The 20,563-nt window shown below is 38.4% G+C and overlaps 2 protein-coding genes across 12 annotated transcripts in view; one reads left to right on the top strand and one right to left on the bottom strand.

Moving 5' to 3' along the window:
- Positions 1–6,991, top strand: part of NEK1 (NIMA related kinase 1) — a 44,107-nt gene extending 37,116 nt beyond the window's left edge. Inside the window, 4 exon segments of the mRNA XM_080589029.1 lie at positions 870–1,081; positions 3,526–3,659; positions 3,940–4,072; positions 5,666–6,991. Coding sequence (XP_080445155.1) covers positions 870–1,081; positions 3,526–3,659; positions 3,940–4,072; positions 5,666–5,679 — 493 coding nt within the window. The 3' untranslated portion in view covers positions 5,680–6,991.
- LOC308193912 (uncharacterized protein) lies at positions 5,690–20,450 on the bottom strand. Of its 11 annotated transcripts, none has more exons than XM_080589060.1 (6): positions 19,576–19,820; positions 19,436–19,501; positions 19,278–19,344; positions 18,569–18,655; positions 12,923–13,009; positions 5,690–11,132 (listed from the first exon to the last, which is right to left on the bottom strand). In XM_080589060.1, the coding sequence occupies exons 1-6, from the start codon at positions 19,733–19,735 to the stop codon at positions 11,045–11,047; spliced, it is 555 nt and encodes a 184-aa protein (XP_080445186.1). In that variant the 5' UTR covers positions 19,736–19,820; the 3' UTR covers positions 5,690–11,044. The 11 variants fall into 11 exon arrangements, 4 of the variants coding, with proteins under 4 accessions (XP_080445186.1, XP_080445185.1, XP_080445187.1 ...); XM_080589059.1 differs by having other exon boundaries at positions 19,278–19,359; XM_080589061.1 differs by having other exon boundaries at positions 18,553–18,655; positions 19,278–19,359.
- Positions 20,451–20,563: the final 113 nt, after the last annotated feature.

The raw sequence follows: 20,563 nt of genomic DNA on the forward strand, positions 1-20,563 counted from the left end.
AATCTCTGCTTATCTTTTGTTCTTGCTGTTGTATTAGGATGTCCTTAAATTCCCCCAAATTCTTCCAGAGGCCTCAAAATCTGACCCTGGGGTCTTCACTATTACTTGATGCTTGGATAGTTTGCAGAGATTAAAATCATCTGGTCTATCTTTTCTGATGAGGTATAGATCTATTTTTGCTCCAGACATTTTAATCTTTGTTCTAGTTCTCATTTCTTTTCAGCATTTCCTTATAGTGTGTAAATGTTGGTTCACATCCAGGTACTCTAAAACCAAGCTGTTACTTGTCCTTTGTTTCCTCATCCTAAATTTTCTTCATTTGTTCAATGCAACTTAGAAACAAGACAATACCATTATCTTTCCTGTTGCTACAATTTAAGCTTGTGTGTCCTTGTATCCAAACCATGCCTAGTTGCTTTTTCAGTTGTGTTATTAAGTGTAACACTTAGGAGAATATTTGGCTTCTTCTATTCAAGGGATTACCAGTTACAATCAGTTTCACGCTGTCTTAGAACTGGATACCTGAAACTTATTAAGGCTAGGGGTTGTGATATATAACTCGTACCTACGTATCAGCAGTGTTATTACAAAAATTACTTTTGTTTTGACCATATAATCCTCATTTATGTTCCTGTGCTACTCCTTTGCTACTCCGTTGGACTGAGGACATAAAATCTACAGGAAGTGCTGATTTCCTTTATTAGGCTACTGGCCATAGGAAAAGAATTAGCCTTGTATATGCAAATGCTTGTCTCTTTTTTTTCCTACACTGGCTTTCCAGTTTGTTGGTTTAACAAAAGCAGACAACTCTTTCTACAGAGTTTGTCTGGTAAAGTATTACTTACGTAATCTTTGTCACTTTCTTCTAGCATGTCTGGGGAGGCAGATACAGATCTGCAGGAACTCCGGGCCTCAATGGAGCAATTACTTAGGGAGCAGCCTAGTGAGGAATTAAGTGAAGAGGAAGAGTCTACTTTAAAGGCCAATGTCATCCAATGCATAACAAATGGTACAGAGCTGGATGAAGGAGATGAAAATAACCCCAGCAGCGAAAGTGCACTTAATGAAGAATGGCAGTCAGGTATAATTTCTGTAATACCTGTTTTATAAGCTATTTATTGATATTAACAAGACAAACACAGAAGACGTTTTTTGGATTTTTATACTTATAATGAAATAAAGCCATAATTAATAGCTTTTATACAGAAGTTTAAAAAAACAGACAATATATAGATTTTTCTGAATGTTAAGGTCAACATCTAACCAACATTCATGCTGCAGATAAATGGTTGGTCTTTGTTAGGCACTGATCATAAATCATTTTTTCACTACTTGCCTAAAACTTGTCTTCAACGAAGATCAAAGACTTTCTGCACATCCTATTTTTTGAATAATTCATGACTGCAATGTAAGAGTGAAAAAGAAAGAGCAACTGACATGACTGGATTATCTGGGATCCAGTTTACAATTAAGTAATTTAATAGGGAATCAAAAGGAACATGAAATCATTAACCTTGTCCTCAGCCCAAAATAGCTATTAATGCAATTAAACTAAAAAAGAGAGAAAACCTTATCACTGCTTGTAGTGGTCTGCATTAGCGATACACAATGGCGTACTGAAATTTCTGTTCTGTTTTTTAAATTCTGGTTGAAGTTTAAGTATTTTAGTACTGCTTTAAAATAAGGTGCATTTAGAAACAGAGGTATAAAAAGATGTATAAAGCCAATAATTAATCTAAGCCATAGCTTGTGTCAGTTTGGTTTATTAACAACAACATTCAAACAGAAAATCTATGAATATTCCTCTAAGATATTATCTATATAATACATTTTAGGAAGTACTTTAAAATAAAATAAACTTAGTTAATACCATTTTCCTTCATTTTTTGAGAATGCTGATATTATACAGTGGTAAAATACAATGCCATCTGTTCTGTGGTGGTGGTTGTTGTCGCAAGCGTTATGGTATTTGATGTCAGTGTCCCAACTTCTAGATTCATGACATTTCACAAGAATTGCAGGCGGCTTTATTGAGGGGGAAAGAACTTCAGAACTTTAGGGGAACAGATAGAACTTGAAATCAAATCTGGTCAAGATGCTTAAGTTAAATACAGTATTAGAAATCAGTTAATGGGTTTTGAACTCATACACAAATTTTCCTTTTGGCTTCAATAATAATTTGTTATTGATGTGATTATTCATACTTGAATTAGGGATACAATTTGGTCAGGATTATAGTTTTCTTTAGTCACAATCAGGAATTTAAAGTGGTAGCTTGAAAACTGAGCCATGAAGTCTGTGACCTGTCAGGTAATACTGTGTTACTAGTTTGTTTGTTGGGTTTGTTAGTTTTAGTAAAGATTTGATAATGTAAGCTCCAATATCTAAAAAGTTGCCTTTTTCCTCCTATGTAGATAAATCCTCTCATAATTTAAATGTTTATTGAGGACATATTTTTCTTGGGCAAAAGCAGTTTGCATTTTATAACATATTTGCTAATAGGATTTTATATAGGAATTCTACCTCGTATCGTTAAGTAGATCTCATTTTCTTAAACTTACCTGATATTTGACTCCTATAAACCTGTTTGTAAGCATTAGTTTCTTTCTGTAGCGTGTACACAAAATCGTCTTGATTTTTTCTCTCACATCTTACCGCACAAATAGGCACACTGAATTTGCTACGCAACGGAGATGCGCTCATTCATAGACAAATGAAGAAAGAACTTTGTAGCTAAATTAATACTGTGTTTATTCTAGACTTGCTTCATGGAACAAGATGAATGTCAGTGCAGAAATTAAATAAACGATTCTAAATACGCACACCCTTATTTTCTGGTAGAAGACATCTGCTTTCTTAAGGAGTTCCTAGAGCGGGACAGGACAGCCACAGAACCCTACCTACATCAGTTCCACCTTAAAAATGGTTATATAGAATGGTTATATTGAATTCCGACATTGTTTTGGTAGATAAAAACCTGCTTTGAGGCCACTACCTTATTTCATTCAGTATGAATACCCTTATGACTAACCATCTGTTATGGTTTAACCCCAGTAGGCAGCTCAGCACCACAGAGCTGCTTGCTTACTACCCCTCCAGTGCAGAGGATGGGGGTGAGAATTGGAAAGGTAAAAGCGCAAGAACCTGTGGCTTGAGATAAAAGACATTTTACTATGTAAAGCAAAAGCTCTACGCACCATACCAGCTACAGTGAATAAAATTAACTCTATCCCAGTCAAAACCAGGACACTCACTACCAGTGGAGTTTTAGAGGAGCTGGCTAGATGCTTCCCACTTGGGATTCAGTATTTAATGGCTGTCAAGACATGGACTGTCCCAATTTCATTGCAGGTTTTTCAGAACATCTGCCCTCCATCATTTCGTGCTCCTGAGCTTAGCAGCTTTTACTAGATTTAGTGGTTGTGTGGATGTCAAATTCAGACAACAACATGAAGACTGAAGGAAAATTGAATTTTCTGATGTTGGTGGTCTCTTTAACTGTCTTTTTTTGTTTTTCCTTTACAGATAATAGCGATGGAGAAATTACCAGTGAATGTGAAGAATGTGATAGCGTATTCAGCCATTTGGAAGAGCTGAGATATAACCTGGAGCAGGAAATAGGCTTTGAGAAATTCATTGAAGTTTATGATAAAATAAAGGTTTGTGGAATAAGCTGAAGTGGAAAATGTTTTAGGAAACAAGATAAATGTATTTAGAGCTGTGCCAGTAACTAATTGCACTGTGTGACTAAAATTAATGCTTATTTCTTTTAGTCTTTTATTCTGTTTCAATGTACTAAAATATTAACATAGAAAATTCCATGCTTGTGGATTAAAGAGGAAAGCTTTGGATTTAACAATAGACTGCATTTAATAAGTTTGAACTATTTAATTGTAAACCCATTTTAAGCTTGGCCTCATAGATTGTCCTTTCTCCTAGGCTATACATGAAGATGAAGATGAAAATATTGATACGTGTTCAACCATAGTTCAAACTATTTTGGGAAATGAACACAAGCACCTGTATGCCAAAATACTTCACCTAGTCATGGCAGATGGAGCCTACCAGGAAGGTAATCTCACTGTATCCTGGCCATTATGGGTTGTCTTATGTTTGTTCTTGGTTATATACAAAGGTTATAATATACTTTTAAAACGTGTATCTGCTTTGTTATACTGATCAGCTGAGTTGATTTAAAAAAAAAAATAATCCACAAAACACATTTTATTCCTGCAACAAAATGCAATGTAAACTTTGATTAAGCATGCTGACTACTCTGATTTAACATTATGTTCATGTACAGTAAACTACAATAATAGATGACTTGTGAAAGGTGGAGTATAATTATTTAATTCCTGTAGAACAGTTATGCAGGTTGGGAAGATGGAAGTCTAGAATAAAATTTTCAGAAATAAAAATGATTTTGTTTAGGAATTAATGAGTTCTTAGCTAAAATATTTTTCTTTCCAAAGCTACTTTTAATGAGTTACAGTGTTGAACCAGGATCAATAATCTTCAGAAAAGAAAACTTCACGATTCTTTATTCTATAATTGTAATTTCCCAGAAGAAATCAGTGTGGAGATAGGATCCATCTTAGTTTTCAAGTGGCTTAGTAATGCATGAAGAGAATTTATCTTTGCTGGGAGCCTCCCTAGGTTAGAACAGATTGCATCTTTTAATTTCTTTTACAAGTATGTTGCAATAGCAAGTGAATAAAGGGTCAAATAATTATAGATTCCTTAGGTTTTTATATAGAAATGCTTGGGGAATAAAAGTCTTAAGAACTAATTTTAAAAACACAATCATTAAATATATATATATATTTCTAGAATAAATTACTGTTTATATATTCCCAGCTTTTCTTCGCTACTGATACAGAACTGTTCAGTCAGAATAACCAGTACCATGTTGTTTTAATCCTGCATTATAGAAGAATGACAGAAAATGGTCTGAAAAATATTTTTTTCAGACACAATTGCTTATTTCACTGGAAAGATAGATTGTAGCAATTTGTTAATCAACCATCCAGAGGACTGGCAATAGAGAACAGGAAGAAAACGGTAACTAGAGTGTTACCAATTGCTTTTCCTTGGCATTTTGCCTTTTAAGGATATTTAAAAGGTAGTACTAAAAGGCTTAAGTGGCAATTTCCTGAAAATGTTGGCATACAAATTGTAAGCTGTGGTCTGAGTGAATCCTATTAAAATGAGCTGACTTTCATCTTGTGAAATGTTGATTAATAAGCGGCTATTTTTAAGAGCTTTGGTTCTAATTCTGTATTTTACAAATCTGTAATAGCATATGAAAATGTAAAGAAAAGGTAATTCTACATTTCAGTTATTTAAAGAAAATAACTATGCTAATTTTGGGTAGACCTTTTGGGTAGACCTGTGCGGTATCAAGAGTTGGACTTGATGATCCTTAAGGGTCCCTTCCAACTCAGGATATTCTATGATTCTATGATTCTAATAAAGGTGAATAGAGGACAAGTGACAGAAGAATGTTCAGGAGCTTCTATCTCAGAAGTTTCATACTCTTCAAGTACTTTTACTTATTTTTTTCTAATTTGTTTTGTAACTCCAGGTTATGTGTTTCTGTTTTGTTTTGTTTTTCTCTTCTGTGTCCTTTTTACCCTGTCTTTTCCCTGTCTTGTGATTTTTGCAGATAATGATGAATAAACCTGACTCAGGAATTCCCTTAGTGCTGTCTTACATATCAGTGTTTTGAAGTCTGCACAGCGGAATAACAAATCGTAGCAGAAAATGTAACATGGGGCAGGAGAAAGAAGAACTGAAAAAAGAACGGTGACTGTATGAAACAGAGGAAAAACATGCCTTTTAAACTGAGATATTTATACACTTCTCTTGTGTGTACTTGCATATGTGTTCATTGCTCAAAATTTAAAAACTATACACTATAATCTCACAAATTCAAAAAGAAATAAGGAGATGAATAAATATAGATGTTCTGATACAAAACTGAGACTTAGAATGTAAACCAGAGCTTTTGCCATATCAACAGTTGGCTGGTAGGGTTAAGCAATTGGAAGGATTACTGGGTTCTGGAAGTACCAGGTCTGTTAACTTCTATAGTTAAAGTAGCCCTTCTTTACATGTACATAAAGAAATCTCGTTTTTATTGACCCTTGTGGTTGTATTTTAGTAACATCTTAATCTACTGGTCCAATTTGAGTACTTTGCTTTTATCTTAATAAAATGTATTTTGAAGGCATCTGTCACTTTTTAACCAGTGTCATCTGAAATATCTTAATGGTGTTTCTAAATCAAGGCAGACTGGTATTTCAGTCACTGAAGTGCTTGGATTTTTTTATTTTTTTGAGATTGTAAAATTAATTTGGAGCTGGAAGACTTTTCTGGTATTTTTCTTCTTTCTCAAAACCCCAAGTATTTAGTTCTTCAAGTTTTGCAATCAGGTCAATGATAACATAGCACAGTGTTGAAAGGGGTGGTTTTTCTCCTGTTTGTTTTTAAATTCTTACTGTTACTCTCATGGCCCCCTCAGCCAGGGGTGGTGGTATGAAATATCACAGGCACAAATGCTATGTAATACTTGTCATCTTTTGGCTCACGTTTACTAGCTTGATGTCTACCACCCCTGAAATTAAGAAAATGAAAATAAAAATTCTGACCCACATTTCCTTGTTTCTCCTGTCAACGCAGTACTATACAGGGCCAACACTAGGTGTGTTGTTATTTTCAAATTATCTGTGGAAAAGCTTGATTGGCTTATCCATAAAACAAGTCGCCTGTTACAAATCAGATGAACTGTCAAACTTCCAACTGCCCTATTGAAGAAAAAATTCTATTTTTTTCAGCTGCTGTAAAATACACCAGTCACAATCTAAAACTGTCAACTTTTCCACAAAGAGCAATCAAGTATATACATTATTTAGAACTGTTAAAATATGTACATGTTTTTTGTATAATTGTTTTATGGTGTTATGATTATTAAAGTTTTGCCCACTGAAAAGTTTTGTGTTTTTTTAAATGTGTCCAATTCTTGAATGTAGGTAAGATTATTCTATTTCAGCTGTATCGTGGGAACCTACAATGAAAACTTCGAAAATACTTAATTACCTTTAATGTATAGATATATTTTTATATATATATATCCATATGTACTTGATAAGCAGCTGTTGCTTTGTCTGATGAGAAACATGATCATTGCTGGAAACAGTGCTGGTTCTGTCCTATGCTGCTTGTCTTCTTTTTCCTTCCCTTTTTTTTCCCCCTTTTTTTCAGTTGTCTTTGAATAGATTATCCAGAGTGAAATAATCCTCAGGAGCCACTGATTATAGTGACATTTAGCAAATACACTCTTTAGATTTTATAAAGAATGCGTTATTTTCCTTTTTCTGTTTTGCTTCACCTTTTGGGGGGAGGGAAAACCAAACCCCTTAAATTTCAAAGAATACAGATTAGCCTTGCAAAAGTATGGTATATTTCATTATGCTTCTGCTTTACAGTAGTGAATTTTCTCAAAGAAATACAATCTTATTGAAGGTAAAGGTTGGAGTTTGTTTACTTCCCTTTAAATGGAAATAACATAATTGTTGACATTCATTTTTTATGCAGATTACTGGCTTGCTTTTGGTAAGAAATATGGACGTAATCTGCAGATTTCAAGCTTCATAGACATAGAGCTTTTTATCAATTAATGATTTGAAAAATATGCACAGATTGTGCACAGCTTTTCAAGAAGACTAATCTTCAAACCTGCCAACCAATACTGAATATCCTTGAAAATCCCCCAAGACTGAATTTTAAATTGACACAGTAAATAAGTTTGTCTGCTGAAGTAATGCTTTTAGCTGAAATTTTAAATCCCTATTTAACGCGCTGTAACAGCTTTGCCTGGAAAGCTGCAAGGTGATCTGGCGCTGGATGGTGGTGAGGTCCTGAAGTTGGTAGAGGGTAAATCAGAATCAATGTGGAAATGATCTTACATCTACATCCTAGAATTTACAAGTATTTCCTGGTACAATGCCATCTTCTGAAGCCTCTACACATAAATAAAGATCTTCAGTGGTTTAAAATAAACACATTGCTGTTCACAAACTACTTACTGACAAATCAAAAATACAGGGAAACAGGCAGAAAGAGGTTACTCAGCTAGGTAGAATCCTATAGATAGAGCACACCTTCACCACTTGCATCCAACATGAAATCCTTGCAAACATTTTCCTGGGAGAAGAGGAGAAGGGCCCGGTATGCCCAGCTTCCCCTAATGACTCTATGGAATTTTGAATAAAACAAAATGTGCCATTTTTAGCACAGTTATGATCTTGTGTGTGCTTGGATATGGTGCCAATCTTCCCCTCAGCCAGAGAGCAATGTGTGCCCCTGCCTACATTTCTAACTGACGCTTTTCTCCGCTAAAAGCACCTCATCGACTCTCAAATGAAACCAGGCTCTAATTAATTTTGCTAGCAGTGATAAACCAAAGACAAACAGAAATTTGGTTTTCAATCCTTTTAAACTTCTTTCTTCCCATTCAAGGAATTGTGTGCTTTCTCAGTTTTCATTTTAACTTGTTTATTCATGAGCCGTGTAGACTAAGATTTAGCATAAAATAAAATCTGGTTGTTACCATTTCTAGAACACTTGTTTTTGCTATTTTTATCATAGCAGTTGAGATGAAGCAATTTGCAGAATGTAAATACTGTTTTTTAAATCCATAAAGAGCTTCTTCCTGTAAATTAAATGTGTGTTAATGCAATATGCACTTCAAATGCCTTGCCAAGTTGATATGTTTTCCAGTTGAGCTGATGAGTTCGTCAGTTCAAATAGTATCAATTTGAATGCTTGGCTTGTGCAAGAGTCTTAAAAACACTTCTTCAGCAACTAAAACCTTAATTGAATTGCTTCCATAAAGACATATTAATTTGTAGTTACTTGTGATATGCATATATAGGAGTTTGGCTGCTGCTGCTAAATTGTTTGCCTTCAGCACCTGTGATCTGGTGCACTCTTCCAGGTTTTATTTCCAGGACATTTTTAAATCAAGATGTGATTTAGCTAATTCCATTAACTTAATTTGTAACTACGTAGTTTTAAAACTTACAGAACCGAAGGCTCAGAGAGTTTTTTTTTTCACCTTAGTTGCCCAACAGCCCCAACCAGGTGGATTGCACAGTGGGAAGACTCCCGCGAGGCAGTGTTTGCTAAGCCTCAGGATGGCGGTGACAGTTGTTTCACAAGTCACCCCTGAGGTGGACTGAATCAAATGTGAGGCTGGGGTGTTGCATGACTCACTTTTGCTTGGCTGATGGATGTTCTCTTAGGGACTATTGTCAGCTAGGAGAAAATAAAGCTCAGTTTTAAATAGCATTGTGGCTCGAGCTGATGCAGATGTGCACTGAGTATAATGGAATGATAATCGGGTCCTTGACATACCCTATTTTTTGCTGTATCCTACAAACAGTCCTAACGGTAATCTCTCCTGTAGGGGAAGGGATGAAGCAGGCATTTTTGCTGTTTCCTGAATATGGAATAAAACTTGTAATTCGAATTTTAGGCAAAGATTCTGCAGTTCTAGCTTTCTTGATAAAATTTTAAATCTCCAGCAGTACTTCAGGGGTGCTATTTTTTCCTTCTCTCAGTTTCCCCATCAGCAGTCAACAGTGCTTATTGCTGGTTGGTTTACTTCTGCTAGAATTATTTTAAATTTTATCAGAGTAGTTTTTAAAAAGTGAGGCACATAGCCTTCTTCTGAATAACTGATTGACTTCGCAGGGATATAGAAAAGACAGAAAACTTGACATATTAATAATTAGCAACAGCTCTCTCTATTGTAGGGCTATATCTTAACACGATCATTGCTGAAGTCAGACAGTCTCCTTTTTATAAACTGCTCTAGCTGTCATAGTTTCTTTAAACTCTGTATTAAGCTGTAACAACTCTTGATAAAGCTGTCTAAAAGACAATAGTAAAATGCAACTAATTTGCCATTATTGTAGCACACCTAGTTGATCCTTTCCTGCTGACATTAGTTTTGAGAATTTAAATTTTAGTTTGGAGTATTTTAGCCTTGTTCTTCAAACTTTCTAAGGGAAGATTTTCTAAGGGAAGATTTCTAAGCAAAGATTACCATAGCATTTGAGCTTCTTTATAGTATAAGTCTGGACATACACCGGCAATAGTTTCATGCCTTTTTAATTGTAAGAAATGTTAGTATTTTCTAGTGTTTCATGCTTAAAAGACTTAAAGCATTAGAAAAACACAGGCCTTCTAAATATTAGTAAACATACATGAAAAATTCTTTCCACAGCAGTAAAACATCTCTAATGCGATTCTTAGCTATTACTAATGCAGTATTTTCTTCAGCTTTTTAAAAGCCTGATTGCACTGTACAGTATCCTCTTCTGGGGACTTTAGTACGTCAGTGACCACAGTGCCCTGAATAACTTAACTCACTGTATTCACTTAATTCCCCGGAGTGCTTCCTTTTCTCAGATGATCGCTATTGCTTTCTCTACATTGGGCAATCTTGTTTGTCCAGGAAGAGGCTCCAGCAAATTCTGACTTTAACAGACATCGGGGTTAAGTGTTGCCAGCTGGGAAAGGGAGCACAGTTCAATCCCAGCCTACAGCATTTGTTAACCATGCAGCGATACTGCATTAACTAGGCTGCTCAGATGGGTAATGGACTCATTTTCCAGTGCCAGTATCTGGCCCTACATACAGCTGTGGAGCATGGATGAGCACTGTGATGAGCTCCCCCTTCTCCCAGTAAAACTTCAAGCAAGCTTAAGAGATTATCAACTAAGTTCTGCCAAATCTCACCGTGATCTGTTAAGATGCTACCGTTCTCAGCTGCCTCTTCTTTTCCTTTGCTGATGATTATAAAGCCTGGAAAAATGAAACGTGCCCACCCTCACACTTAGGCACAAAGCATTGCATCTTTGATTAAACTAACGAGAAAGCAGGTTTGAGACAAGTCACCAGACTCCCAGCTGCGGTTGGCAAGGATCTGAGCACATCGTCCATTCTGCTTATTGTGCCACAGTGAAAGTAATCTCCATCAACAGGATGGGGCACAACAGATGGAAGCATGATTTAGACCACTTCGTAATAGTTCCTGAAGCTCATCGGTCAAGGATGGTGTAAGACTGTAAGAGAAAATTATGTATGAACCCCAAGTGAAACAGGCTTGCTGAGGAGCACAAGGTGTGTAGTGTAGAATATTTCTCTTGCATGAACCAAGTCTTCATGGACTTAATAAACACTGGTTTTGTTTTCACTTGCTGGCAAAACTCTCAAAATTTTTGCAGCCATTAAAGTTGTGAGAAACGTGTAGTTATTCTGATTAGTGGGACTGACAGTTTAAAAATTTAGGAATTGAAAAACTGCTTGTTCTGTCATATGGCAAAGCACTGGGGCTTGTTAGAGGAGTCACATAGTTTGAAACATATCGGATCTTTTCCTATAGCTGCTGCATCTAACTCAGCTACAGAGCTGTCTTTGGTACCTCATCTCAGGCATTTTCAGCTTTAATGGAGAAGCCTTGCATACTAGGCCTGTAGGATGTGGGGTGTTTCTCCCCTCCTTGCCCCCAGATTCTGCATTTCTGCCTTATTGGTGTGTGACAGATACGCTGCTCACTTGCAATTACATTGACGTTCATGGAAATTGCAGGTACTTCATATCTGGAAACCAAACGCTTTGATCCTTAGGGAACTAACTGTATTTCCTAGCTATAGGATAACAAAGAGGTCAGAAGGTTTTGCGATCCTTGGACAGAAGACTGTGTAGAATAATAAAATGAACTGGAAACAAAATGAGCTGAAAGCATCTGGGAGTTTTTTGTATATACTGGGCAATATAGTCACTTTCTGTGACTGAAAGTTTACTGTTACCGACGCCTAGAATTAGTCCAATAAAACAGCAGGGAAGCCTTCTCTGTGTTTCTTGCCTCCATTTCTCCCTAACATTTTTATATTCACTCGCTCCCCCTTCTAATGGAAGCAGGGAGAAAAGTGCCGAGCACAGCACTAATGACATGAAAAAAAAACCACTGAAAGAAGCAGCAGGGAGGCCAAGGTTTCAAACACTCTCCCTCCCTTACCCAGGAAAATTTCAGTGACCTCTTGACATCTCCCATGGGAATCTTTAAATTGACAACAGTATTTGCCAAGTAAATACAAAAATGGCATTAAAACAGTATTGTTTCTGACTTAATACTCCTAAAGTCAATGGAAGTGAGTTGAAGTTCCCGCAGCAGTTGTAATGCCCTAATCTCATTCTGGATGGCAGTGGATTTGGATACATATCAGGACTGGTTAATAAACACGCTTCCATGCGTTCAGAAGGAGAATTCAGTTGGGAAAGTGCAAAAAAAAAAATCCAAAATGTGAGTTAAAGTTCATTCTTGGTTTATTGTCTGGGAAAGCTGGCATTTTGGTTAAACAACCATGTGTCATGACACATGGTAACACTACAACACTATCTGAAGTCAAAGCCCTGCTGTCCTACGAAAACAAAAGGGGAAGGCATTCCAAGTTACTTATATCCTGGTTGTTTATTCTGCCATGTTTTTGCTGAAGTTAGTTACTCCTGAATGATTGTCAGGACTCTTGGAGAATATTCTGGTTTAATCATCTGCCAGTTGCCAGTTTTTCTTCTGACATCTGATGCTCAGAAATGGAGGGATATTACAGAGTACCTGGCATCTCCAGCTTCTCTGAACCATTTCTCCCAACACCTAGAGACCACCTCTGCAATAGTTTCTGGTCATTACTCACCCTGGTCCTGGGTATTCCAGGAGATAGGTCACTAAACTGGAGATCTGTGGTTTAGTCCTGGGAATTATCCCTTTGCTTCCTCCCCAGCAAATCACGTAATTTATCCTGCAGAAATAACCACATCTATGCCACTCATTATCTCCCCTCATTTGTCTTGCCTGCGCTTCTCTTTCCGGTCTTTGTCATCATCAGGTGCAGTCTTCAACATATGAGGGAACTCTGCCTTCACGCTCCGCATCGCTGTCCTGTAAAAAAGGAACAGCACAACAAATGTCATACATAAGAATGCTTCCAGAACGCAATAGCAGAAAAATGTTCACAGACTAGTGGGAACTAGCACACAGGAAAACACCTCGTACAGACCATTTGCTGACAGCCATTTTGACCACAGCTGCCTTAGCTATATTTAAGGACTGTGACATGGATTAAAAATACATCCTTTGTTTACGGGGTAGGTGTGACCTTCGAGAAGAATGGTGGTAGAGCTGCATTAGCCATTTGGCGTGCTGCTTGCTAACAGGTTTCTGGCACACGTACCTGTTGTTGTGCCCCATTCACATCCATATGCAGAGAGTTGCTGTGTGCGTTTTCTGGGACATGTGGGAAGATAATGCTCGAAAATGAGTTTTACTGTAGCTCATATAAAGTGTATATTCAAGCAGTATTTAAGGGCTGATTCTTAGCTACATGGATGGAATCCAGCTGCCTGTTTTATTTGGCCCTGAGAGTCAGTTTGATATGATTTACATTTTCAGAGCTGGCTTCACAAAGAAAGAGCTAGAGGGTTGGTTTTGAGGGATGTTTTTTTTTTTTAGTGAGTAAATATTTTACAGACCAAATTCCTAGTTCTACAAAATCAGTGACTCTAGGCTGTGGGACAGTATAAGTAAGCACAAAGGCTGGAATTTATTGCTAGTAATGATCTATGAGATAAGATTTTCAACTAAGCCAGTGCAGAGAGGTCCATTGCCAGATGTGTGGGAGTGAAAGTGACACAAATCTACAAAAAAAAAAACTTTGGCAATCCCAAAGTGATTATATAGCCCTGTAGCGCCAGAAGCCTCAGAGAATTCATTTTGTGTCTCAATGTCTTCATCAACTTAAAAGCCAAGTCCCAAGCTTTACAAAAGAAATCCAAAGTACTGCCATGAATACTCCATAAATTTATCTCACTTTCTTAATCTTATTATAAACAAGGAAAGGATTTTTTTTTTGTCTTGATTCCCCCCTTTGTAAAGAACTGTGGTAGCAGAATGACAGCAACTGCAGAAAATCAGTGGGGAACTTGTCCCTTTATTCACCTACTTTCATCCCAGTGCAACTCAAACTTTTCCAGTGCTCCATACAGGAGGCTTTTCCCTGAGAGTCAGGCTGCATTGCAAATCCCTGCTCTTTGCTTCTAACACATCACAGACAAAAATCGTGTACATGGATGGTACACTGAGCACATCCAAACCTCTGTCTTATATCCTTCCTGAAGTATACCAGAAACTGCAGATATCTGAAGCTGTGAAAAGAGCTTCTGCACCTTTTAGACAGTGCAAGAATAACTTGTTCTGCTTTCTTTGTATCTGACAGTACATTCCGGAAAAGGATGCTTCAGTCAAAAAAAAATTGCTTTACCTTGGGATAACACCACTGCCTTCCCTAGTTTTCGATGAAAGCATTAGTGCATTTTAAATTGTTAGTGCATAGTACATTTTAAATTACATACTGTAATTTTTTATATCCTCATAAACAAACTCTTACAAAACCCATTGCATCACTTGTATTTTTGATATCACGGCAGAACTGTGTAAGTGTGGCAGAGAAGTTTGAAAAGTAAACATGCTGATAATTCTACTTGCTTGTCAGATAGCTCTGCCCAGCAAGCACTTTTATTAGGAAAATGCTATTTTAAGGAAGTAAATCTTTTTGAAGAAACTAGCTGAGCATGCTTTTAAGAACTAGCATTACAGCTCTATCAGATTTTTTTTTTTTGGCAAGCTACCAAACTATTGCAGCACTGAAAATTCTAAAATGGCTTAATTTAGAATTCGAACAAGCTACAAAACCCAAGAGTTTCATGAAGAAAAATGTCACGTATCTATCCTGGAGCATCTTACAAGCCCCTGCTCCTAAGCCTGGCAGTATGGCACAGCTACACCAAGGCTCTGTTCTGGGACAAAATCCAGACTGACCAAATTTCACTGCAGAGGAGAGCTAGGTGAAGGGAGTGTGGTGTTTTCCAACAGATGTCCTGATTTGGTCAGTAGGAGGAACTGCAGGACTCAGCATAAAAACATACAAACAACATTTTGGATATAGCCTTGCTGTTGCTATATAATTCTTATGCTTTAATGACAGGTGTCATTAGATGTGCTTTAATGACAAAAGCACAACTATTTTTATGAGTTACATCTCTGTAAATGCACTGAAGCCTTGCAGTAACTGAGTTAGACACCTAGAATTAGGTGTTTGTTAAAACCCGAAGAAACGTCTGAGTTTTCATATGTTGTCGTGCAGTTGCTCAAACAACACGTTATTTGGCATGAGAACAGAAATAACATTTCTAAATCACCTTTTAAAGAGCCTGTGGGACTCTCAGTCCTCTAAGTGGACTTGAAAACTTCTCATCTAGAAAGACTGAGGGGGGTGCTTACTAGCATGTTCTGAAGATAGATTTGGTGTGAAAATGTGAAGACAGTCAGAGGTTCCAGCCTGCTACTTTTTAGAGGACACTTTGTTGAGGGTAGGCCGCTGAGGCTTTGGCCAGGGATGTCTGCTCTGTGAGGGTTAATTCTACCCCACTAGATAAAACAGCACTATGCTGTGGATCCTTTCCAATTCGTGGAACTTACTGACTCTCTTTGACTCACAGGATTTTAGAGAGACAGTGGAGCTTTTCCAGAAATATAAAATACAATAAAACACAGAATTTAGGAATAGTAGACCTGATGTAACAGATACAGCCTTCTCTCAATGCCCACAACAAACCCTCCTCTGTACAGTCCACAAGCAAAAGTGCCTCTGACTCTTCTCAGCAGTTCCAGCTCCTCCTGTCTAATACCCAATTTTTCACTCAAGTCATACACATGCCAAGCATCCAGTTTCCAGACATTCAGCTTCTTTCAGATGCTACAGTAATGATGTAATAAGGTGTGGTAATGGAGACTAAGTAAACTTTCATGAACATTGAATATCCTTTATCATATTATGTTTTTCCCTATTTAGAAAGAAAAAAAAATGTTTGGGCCCTGTAACTCATCTAATCTGTTTGTGCTTTGAATGCTCCAAACATTTGTCACAATGTTCCTCAAACATCGGTAAAATGGGAGTTTAGTCTCTCCAACATGTTATTACTCAAGGTGTTTGATATAGTCGTGCCCGATCTCTGTCTAGACTCATTAACACAATAATTCTATTTAAACATTTATATGGTTGTCAGCTTACTCGTCTATTATGAAACACGGGTGTCAGCTCATCAAGAATTTTTAGCCTGTGACTTGTATGCAGCCTTTGCAAGTGGGGAATTAATAGCTTTTTAATAGCTTAAAATTCGCTAACAATCTAGCAAACTACTAAAACAGCACGCAAGTGTTCCAAAAAGTCTAGGTCAGTCAGTAATTCTTAAACTGCATCCTGATCCACGTATGAATCTTCAGGAGAGCAGATCTGAATCAGATTGGGAGATACCTAGGAAAGGGCTGAGAAGAGAATCTGGCACGCTCTGTCCTCACAGGAATTTCTCCTGCAGATGCAGCAGTGGATACTGTAGCTAGGCTATGCAGATCATAAACCCAGAAGCCCAGTAGGTATCTTCCAATGACTAAACTGGGGAAAATGCTGTGAGATAACGGAGCTCACCTGAACACTGAGGATCTGTAATACATATATTCTTTAACGTCACATCCACTTTGTCTTTTGTATTTGTAGCTGTGCCATACTGTCTCGTTGTGACTTAAAAGTAATTGCAAAAGCATCAAATAGAGAAAAGGTAAGTGCAAAGGTAAGATCCCAGCTTCACTTTGTCACAGAGAGCTAACACGGTTTGTACACAAAGGACATCCTCCTCAAGGAAACAGGAAACTAAAAAGTAATCAAAATTCAAATGTCATCTCTGTCTTGTCAGGTCTGAGACGCAGCCAGGCAGCTATTGTCTGTGCTCTCAGCTAAGTGCCTAGTTGAATACTGAATAAAGCTGTAAAACTAGAAGCCAAAATGTACTGAAAGCACATCAACCCATTTCTCCTGCCTCCTCGCAAATATAAGCCATTGATCTAGTTACGACTAGTTCACAACACCTGAAGTGCAGCAGGGGCAGCACAGAACCCAGTTTGCAAGCAAACTGCCTGGATAGATATCAACCACGCTAAGCTCCCTGCTGTCAGAATCACGCTCACAGTAACCAAGGCAATTTAAAGCCAGCACTAATTGCAGCATAGCCATCTTGTTGTCAAAACAAAACCAACCAAAAATATATGAAAAGGGAATAGAGTCATCAAAGAACATCCTTGCCCATTGCCACCAGAGACTGAAGAAAGCTGGCCATGTTTCACCGTGTGTTGTATGTGCTACTACGAAAGGCAGCAACACAGCAACATCAGCACGGGCATCAATGGTAAACTCTTAGTAAATTGATGTCACTGGGAGTTTAGCTTTGCCTTTGAAAAGAAATCTCCACTGCATCTCCAGGGGTCATTTTTTGAGGAAATAAGATTAACCTTTCTGGTCTGTGCTTGAGATCAATGTGCCATGGGAAAAATAGGCTAATCTGGAAGTTACAAATGGGGAAACATCATCCTTTCCGAAAAAATAGCTATAAAAACAGTTTAGTATGAAGAAGTAGATCTTAAAACAAAAGCATGCTTGTACTTCCCAGTAGAAATAATATTGTTAACATTCATTCTTGAACCTACAAAAAAAATTAAAAATCCAGCCTATGACTCCCTCAGAACACTGTCTTGTTTAACACTTCTTTTTGGTAGGATGTAACACCCCTGTTCCGTGATTCTTATTACCTTGGTATTATGTGATTTGCAGCCATCTCAAGATTTTGAGGATGTAATCCACAAATAAATATATATTCACCTGTTTATTCTCTCAGGCCAGAGCATCCCCTACTCAGCCTCCAATTACTCCAGTACTTCAGTGCATTTAGTGCTTTTGCTTGTTAGTGTGTTAGTTTACAAACGTCTGCACATTTCAAAAGATCTGCAAGCTAACGAGTGGAATCCTATTCTGAAACATCTCATACTATTTCTTAGTCAAATTTCCTAAGAAACTAGATGCAAATGATCACGGAGTGCATCTGTCAGCCTCTCTTCCCAATTGTTTGTAATTCAATAGCAAAACCTGACAGAACATTTGTAAAGATATTAAGATTCTATAGGTTTTTATGGAAAGCAGTGGTCATATCCAGAAACAAGCAAAATCGAATGCCCCTACTACAGAAGAAGGTGCAGCAGAGGTCACTATCTCTTCTTGTTGGCCTGCCAACTTCCCGACTAGTCAAATGTTGCTCAGAGCCAGGCACAGCATATGCTGTCTAGCATTTTAAGACAGAGGAAGAACTAAGGAGACTTGGAAATGTGACAGAAAAATGAATTACTGCAGTAGGGTGTAGGGGAATAAAAAATATGATTGTGATGGCAGAGAGGGCTGAAGATGCGGGAAGGCCTGTAGGGTGGTTGGCCTACAGAAGAACAAGACAGCATTAGCAAAAGGGAAGAAGCACAGAGGACATAGTGGATGTACTGTCCCAAGGACGCTGGATAGAGAACACATGTTCATAAGAAATCAGGTTTACCAGTTGTGCTACTGACGTTTTGTCTTTTGCTGTTCTCTTCTGCCTGTTGCCCTTCACTTTCTCCTTTATCCAGTGGCTGACCGATGAAGAGAAACAGCATACACTGGAGAGAAAAGAAAAAAGTTTGTACCTGAAAACTAACTTTCAGAATACACAAAAATGTGTAAAAAGTTTTCACAAAAACAAACCAAAAATAATTAAAATCATAATTGTAGAAATCTGGTGATCAAGTAACGGGAGGGCCTCATACCACAAATCTGTGTTTTTAATGGTTCTCCGCCCTGCGCAACCTCTCCTTTGCATCAGCTAGGTCCCTGCACAACTGGTACTAAGTAATGAACTGTACATAACAACGGAAGGGTTTCAAGAAGGAAGGTCTCCTCGTGTAAAACTGTGCAAAGTGTGCAGTTCCCTGCTTGTGGCAGGAGCAGAAATGAACGAATGCTTAAATATAACAGGAATTCTGTTCCTTTCAGTCCTGGCGTCAGCCTAGCGCAGCCACGCAGAGTCAAAACACTTCATCCATAAGAGGGCAGTGGCGTACATCGGCATGCACACCCACGATTTTTTACACAGATTATGTTTGTTTGAAAATTAACTACTGCTGCTGCTCGGGAAGTAACATATTTATCTGACACTCTTCGGAATGTTTACTGCTCTGGCTAGTATACTAAAACATATTTAATATTTTACAGACTTTACAGAAAACATTCTCAGAGACTAACCTTGATAAAGGGCTAATCTTTTTATCCTGCTTCCCTGAACTTTCATCTTGCTTTTCTGGTCCACCACCTGTAACGTAAATGCCTTTACTGTTTGAGTAGATATTTTACATTCCTTAGGCAACAAACTGAGTTCAGACAACAATAATTGCGTCACTTACAAAAGCATGCTGTGCTGTAAAGGCTGGTAAACCATTGCCCTGCAAACGTGATGAGATCTTGAGAAGCTATGGCCAGAAGCGACAATTAATTGTGAGAAGCACTTCTGCATAGATTCAACAAGCGAGTAGCTCAAACGTACTGCTCATTCCTTCTGTAGCAGCAGTGCTTGCACAGCAAGAGAGAGGAATACTGCGAGACACAGGAATATTCCCAAGTATCAAATGTTCATACCCTTCTCCTCTATTTATGTTACAATACTCCCTGCAAAGCGCAGACATAGACCAGAACCCCATCTGCATCAGTTTTCCTAAACTCCAGAATTTGTGGGGGAGGAGGCCTTATTCCTTAATGAACTGTAGATATTTATAACTTTTACTATTCCTACTAATAAAAAGCAGTTAAAGACGTATTTGGCCTGTGCACATATATTTGGAAATCCTAACATTTGCAGAATATCACTTCTGCAGGGAACAACCCAGCTAACAAACAAAACAGCTAAGCCTACCACACAATCTACTGACACGAACCTTCACGACCTACAAAAAACCGCTTTTTATATGCACATAACTTTCAGAAGGATTGGCAACAAGCTGGAATGGCTAACCTGAGCCGCTCAGAACAACACACGGGGAGGCTTTCTGGTTATTTCCCCTCGGAGCTGCAAGCAGAGGCGATGTTTAATTGGAGCCCCTGTACGAACTTGGGCATTTGGCCAGGCACCACCACAGGCAGGGTGCCACACCTGGTTCAAAAAGCGACTTCTTACAACTCCTTTTGGCCGTTTTACCATCAGTTCACGCCTGCGTGAGGGTTCACGTCTTTATTTATGAGCTGCCTCGCAGCGAACCGCCTCACGAAGGATAACCTCAGCGGGGGCTGTCAGGGGCACTTTCTGCCCCCACTCGGCGGCTCAGGGGGTGCCACCCGCAGACAAGCGGCCGGACAGGCCCTCCTCCTCCTCCTCCTCCTCCTCCTCCTCCTCTTCCTCTTCTTCTTCTTCCTCCTCCTCCTCCTCACAGCCGCGGGCCCCAGCTCGGGCCCCGGCCGAGGCCGCACTTGGCGGGCCCCAAGGGGCGGCCATCACGGCGCGACCCCACCCGGGCGGGGAGGCGCCGCGGCTGAGGGGA

Source organism: Anser brachyrhynchus, assembly GCF_964034855.1.
Source record: "Anser brachyrhynchus genome assembly, chromosome: 4".
Classification (NCBI taxonomy): Eukaryota; Metazoa; Chordata; class Aves; order Anseriformes; family Anatidae; genus Anser; species Anser brachyrhynchus.

Coding starts and splice junctions, on each gene's coding strand:
- LOC308193912 (XM_080589059.1), bottom strand. CDS start 19,735: ATGCAGATGGGGTTCTGGTCTATGTCTGCGCTTTGCAGGGAGTATTGT. Junction 13,010..18,568: donor AGAACAGCAAAAGACAAAAC/GTCAGTAGCACA, acceptor CCTTTTTTACAG/GACAGCGATGCGGAGCGTGA. Junction 11,133..12,922: donor GACCGGAAAGAGAAGCGCAG/GCAAGACAAATG, acceptor TTTCTCTTACAG/TCTTACACCATCCTTGACCG.